Raw genomic sequence first — 5,543 nt, forward strand, 5'->3', positions numbered from 1 at the left:
CTCGTAAAATACCCCTGGCTTATGTGTGGGGCTTAGTTCCATGAGACTTACGCCTCAGCCAACGGGGCTTACGCCCTGGACACGCCCAATGCCCACCGTGCTGGGCTCGCCTAAGAGAACTTTATGCAATTCTATGTAACTAACCTTGTAAATTCTCAAATTTGCTTAGTAAATTGTTGACAATTGAAAATTACTTTTTTCTTAATCATAATTCATTAAGTTGAGAGTATTTTATGTCATAATTAAAATAAAAGTTATTGCACGTTATCCACTAAGACTGCTATGATAGTTAATTTTAAATAAATCTTTCATTTAAAAGGTATTTATTTATTAACTTTTGTTATGTCTTTAGACTTTACTATATAATAGACCATAATTTTTTATAATTATTTTTTTAAATATTATTTTTTCACGTTTACGAGATACAATACTTATTAATGTAATTGCTCAGTATTAGCTAGTAACTATTTACAAATAATTAGTTATCATGGTATTGTATGGTAAATTATGTGTCACTTTATGAATTTGTTGAAACTTAAAAATAAATGATGCTAGAGAATCATATTTAAATTATGAATTATGTTTTTATATAAATTCTCTTTCAAATAGAAAGCATTTTAAATAAAAGGAGTATTTCAAGAAAAATATCAAATTATAATATCGAAATTCTTTCAAGATTCATTACTCCTTAAGAGATACATATAAGATTTCATATCGAATACATTACTTTTGTTGTTTGAGTTGTAACGACGTTGCAGCTAATTTGCATATTATGATATATGTCATACTTTTCGTATTATTCATAGTTCAATTATAATTTGTAAATATTTTAAATATATTACTTGTTATAATTTTGTGGTTTTAATGTAATTTTTATAATTAGTTTTTTATTTTATACTATCTTAAAATTCTTGAAATCAGTAAAATTTAAACATCCGTGAGACTTACGCCCCATGTCTCAAGGCTTACGCCTCGCCTCATGTCCCCGCCTTTTAAAATATTGCCTAATCGTAATAATTATGTTTATTGATTAGCATATACAGGTAAAAGTTCCAATTGAAGGAGTGATTAGAATGAACACATGCAACATTACTGTTCATGAGGTCCACGATGGAATCACGACATCCCAAAGATATTTGTAGTAATGGTGTCGGCAAGCCACTTTTCAGCCATGTAATCGAAAAATAACTACTAACATGAAGTTTCGAATTTCACAGGTAAAAATTCTATGAGAATTTCCTAGAATTTCACTAGTAAAATTTATAACACAATAACAATGGTTATTTTTCAATTACAATTGATGAAAAATGGTTATTTGTGAATTTGTTTCCAAATATCTTCCATTAGGCCCATTAACAAAGTGCAAGTGTTCAATGGTTTTGTGTCATGGATGGATCATCAGCTTTGTTTTGTAATAAGGGCATGTTGTTGCTGTTTGATTCCAAGCTCTTCCATCCACTGTTCTCCCCCATTTTCCATTCTTTAGCTTTTCCCCATATCACTGAGTAAAACCCAAGTAGAATGATGATTGATCCCAACAAACTACATTAAACAATGAACAAGATGGTCATTGGTTTTTATTTCACTAAAGCTTAACAATTACAGTAATTCGTTCAATCAGGGGAAGTTTTGTCTTTGCAACAGCAAGTGGAAGCACAATTCGGGGGTTTTAAAATTTTATGAATACTAATACAAATTTATAACTAAATTTACACAAATTATCATATAGAAATATGTAATATAACACTCACGAGTTTAAAATCTTGAATGTGCTTTTGATTTTGCTGATTAATTCAATGTATTGGTCACTAAACTTTATTGATACGACGATAAAGTTATCAACACTATTTTATATCACATTAAAATTAGTTGAACATTACTCACTATAACAATCTTACCCACTGTAATAGAAAAGTTAGATAGTACTATTTTTTGTTAAATTAGAGTAATTAAACTTTATCCAATGTTACAGTAAGGTTACTAGATTTTTTACCTACTATAATGACAAAACATATATAGATGACTATATTGTTGGAGTGGATAAAGTTTTGTGGCTTTACTGAGAAAAAAACCGAGAAAAAGAAGCCTTAAATGATGTCTTATTTACCTTCCAATATGGATAGTTTCACCCAAGAATATGCTGGCAGCCATTGCAATCACAGTACCTATTGGATTGAACATGACAACAAAGAGAGGTCCTCTTTTCCTCACACACCATGAGCCTATACTCACTTGGAATACATTTCCAAAGAAACCCTGCACTTGCCAAAAAAGAAAAGATTTTAAAAAAAAAAAAAAAAAAAAAAAAAAAAAAATCTATCCCTAGTGACTGGAGTATTTGGGGCCTGGGTGTCGAGACCCAATTCCAACCATAGGCCGTGATGACGCCTAATGCTGCCGTTAGGCAAGTCAATAATAAATCAACATGCCGATCAATAGTTCATAACACATCTTCAAACAAGTGATGAAATAAATATTCATATTTGGGGGTAAATTCATTCACATTTTTTTCCACAAAAAACGTGTATTTTATTTTCACGCAAATGTACATATTGATGCATCAAGGAACATACGTATCTACTTAATTACCGAGTATATGAGAGCCTTTAATCTGTTATGAGGGCTTAAGCTCCAAGAATTCAAGTCTCTTTCGGTAATTAAAGAGAAAGCAGCACACAAAATTGTAATACAGCTGCTATAAAACAACATTACAATCAGCTCTGCCGGGTATTTCTTAAGGACAAATGCCTGCAATTGTAAAACATGAAACAAAGGAAAAAATTGATCATTTCACTTTATTTTCTGATCAAAGTCTATTAGGGAAAGCATATTTCTTGGCAATATTAATTAAATACCTGTGAAATGATAAATACTGAAGCAATTAGAGAGGTAATCATCATAAGCAACCCTCCAATTACCCAAGCAGAAGATTGGTTGAGTAGAAAATGAGAAGGAGCTGTTAATATTGAATTCAAAGGGCTTCCAAAAACTTGAGGACCTTTATATAGAGTTGCAACAAGTGCACCTATTATTGATAGCAAGGTCCCAACAGATTTAGCCACTGTGTTCAAACTCTTGTAGTCAAAGTTTTCCATCCTACACCAAAAAAAAAAAAAAAAAAAAAAATTTAAATATTTATATAGAATTTGGACAAGTTTAATAGTTTTATAGAAACATTGTAATTAATTGGTTAAAAGGAAAGGTGAGTGTAAAACCTGAGAATGACGGCAAGAATGAAGGTGAAACCTGGAATTAGTTGTAATATTGCTGTGGAAAGTAATGGAGAGGAATATTGAAGTCCAAGAATTCCAAGAACTTGCATCAAGAAACTACAATATTGCACCACTAATAGTCATTTCTTCTCTAATAGATTTGCTAATAAAATGAAGCACAAATTAAATTTACATACCCTATTAGGCCAAGCATGAAAAATCCATAGAGAAAAGCTGGCCAAAGAGGTGGAAGAGCTGATCTGCACATCCACAAAAAAGAACAAATAAATAAAAATAGTACGAAACAAGTTCTTTTCCTGCAAAATTGAATCTACTTAGAGCCCGTATGGATGAGATTATTTTAAGTGACTTTTAAGCATAGGCCATAAGTTAGGAATTCTGACTTTTGGCTTATTTTTGTCATTTTAGCTTAAAAACACTTTTTTACTTTATCCAAACACTACAAAATGGCTTAAAAGCATTTAAAATAAACCTATCCAAACGGGCTCTTAGAGGAGGCAAAATCAGTCATTTTTTAGTACCCATCCAACTCAGTCAAATTTTAAACGGATTGAGAGTGATTGGTTTGTTTGCTTAGCCCAACGAATTGAACACGAAATGATTCATCAAACTATTAGGTCAAAACATTTCAAATGGTGTAAACCAACTGGTCAAAGTACAATCCAAACCCAGACATAAAACAACAAATTTGAAAATTGAAAATAATGTTAAGTTAGAAAAGCCTGTTGGGCTAAACTAGCCCAAATATACGCTCTTAATATGGTGTGATATTGTCCGCTTTGGGCTAAGTCCGCACGGTTTTCCCCAAAAGGCCTCACACCATTAAGAGATCTCTACACCTTATATGTAGACTCCCAATCTTTTCAGCTACCAATGTGGGACTTTGTTCGCACACCCAACAAAGCCTAAGCTTATACGTTAAAATATAGTATATATATATATATAACGGGCCTTTTCCACAGAAAGGGGGAATCTTGTGTTCCAATAGAAACAGAAATAATGTGGATTATTCAAGAATCGAAGTTGATTTGCTTTATAAAAAGAAGATATCAATGAACTTAGCCGAGCGTTAGCGAAGCTAGATTCTCATAGTGAGGCGCTTCGAGTTAGCGAAGCGCTGTAGTAGCGCCGAAGCCCTATGTGCTATAATGCTGAGCCAAGGACGCTAGCTCCGCCTTTTCTATAGAAGCAGTCAACTGAGTTCTGAAAGAATTAGCTCCTTGGTAATGGAATAATCTATAGATAGAAAGCCCTATGATGGGAAACTACCACGTTAGGTTTGGAGAGAGTAAGAAGGTGGACAATCCTTCGGTGAAGACGTAACGAGAGACTGAATTCAAACACACCCAAAATCCACAAGAATCGTACGAACATCTATGGAGCGTAGCAAGGTATGTATATGTATATATATATATATAGCTTTCACATTGTTTTCATAAAGCAAAAGAAGAAATGGGAGATATTGGGTCATGTTGGATGTGCCAAGTTATGACCCATTATTTGACCAAATAGCCATCGATCCATTTAAATGCAAGTAGAGTTTGGACGAATTGTATCATAATAATTTGGTTTGTATTTGTTTAATTTTGACCCAACTCGTCCACCGATGCAGCGAGATTAATATAAACAGGGAATTAAGGAAATGAAATTTATGTAGAAAGAAGATATACCTGTGGAGCAAGAAGGAAAGTGGAATAAGAATGAGAGTTGAAAAGGCACTTGAGTAGAAAGTAAAAGTGAAAGGAGTCATCCCAGTTGACATAGCCACTTTAGCTGCTACCATAGATCCAACTTGTGCTAACTGCTGAACTACCATCGCTATAAATGGAACTGCACTTTCCATTTTCTTTCACCTCTCTCCCGTCCTCTCACTCACTCCTTTTGTTTTCTTTCGAAAGAGAAATAAAGCAATAAAAAAACTAACTCAAAATCAAGCGAGAGAACGAATCCCCAACAACATCTCCCCAATACGCGAAGAAATGTTAAAAGGCAAGCTAGCTAGTCACTAATTGAACCTCTTTACCTGCTTAAAACAAACATGTTTCTTCTGATATTTTTTCACATATATATGTAAGGGTCAGCAGGGGCTGCCCGACGAATTTTGTGGCCTAAAGCCAAATTTTATGAGGGGCCTTAACTTTTAATTTTTTTATTACTTATTTGAAGTCTATTTTTTTAGCTTTTCTCAGATACAAAGTTGTTAGTAATAATTTTCTTATAATCAATAACTCCTAAAAAGTATTTCTCAATTGATAATATAGCTAATCCATTTAACCTTTCTTGTGACATTGTTGTTCTTAGGTAAGATTT

At 32.9% G+C, this 5,543-nt stretch overlaps 1 protein-coding gene across 2 annotated transcripts; it reads right to left on the reverse strand.

The window, feature by feature from the left end:
• Nucleotides 1-1,174: 1,174 nt before the first annotated feature.
• On the reverse strand, nt 1,175-5,279 carry LOC109242554 (WAT1-related protein At5g40240-like). 2 transcript variants are annotated; one of them, XM_019409399.1, is made up of 7 exons: nt 4,904-5,278; nt 3,410-3,472; nt 3,216-3,329; nt 2,856-3,096; nt 2,590-2,748; nt 2,108-2,256; nt 1,175-1,542 (listed from the first exon to the last, which is right to left on the reverse strand). In XM_019409399.1, the coding sequence occupies exons 1-7, from the start codon at nt 5,074-5,076 to the stop codon at nt 1,371-1,373; spliced, it is 1,071 nt and encodes a 356-aa protein (XP_019264944.1). In that variant the 5' UTR covers nt 5,077-5,278; the 3' UTR covers nt 1,175-1,370. The 2 variants fall into 2 exon arrangements, with proteins under 2 accessions (XP_019264944.1, XP_019264945.1); XM_019409400.1 differs by having other exon boundaries at nt 1,383-1,501; nt 4,904-5,279.
• Between the last annotated feature and the right edge of the window lie 264 nt (nt 5,280-5,543).

This window comes from Nicotiana attenuata, unplaced genomic scaffold, assembly GCF_001879085.1.
Source record: "Nicotiana attenuata strain UT unplaced genomic scaffold, NIATTr2, whole genome shotgun sequence".
Classification (NCBI taxonomy): domain Eukaryota; kingdom Viridiplantae; phylum Streptophyta; class Magnoliopsida; order Solanales; family Solanaceae; genus Nicotiana; species Nicotiana attenuata.

Bases quoted from the DNA above. Each gene is read 5' to 3' on its own strand.
- LOC109242554 (XM_019409399.1), bottom strand. From the start codon at position 5,076: ATGGAAAGTGCAGTTCCATTTATAGCGATGGTAGTTCAGCAGTTAGCA. The intron at 3,473-4,903 runs GTATATCTTCTT...GTGGATGTGCAG, and splicing joins CTTTCCTTCTTGCTCCACAG to ATCAGCTCTTCCACCTCTTT. The intron at 2,749-2,855 runs GTATTTAATTAA...TTACAATTGCAG, and splicing joins CAGTATTTATCATTTCACAG to GCATTTGTCCTTAAGAAATA.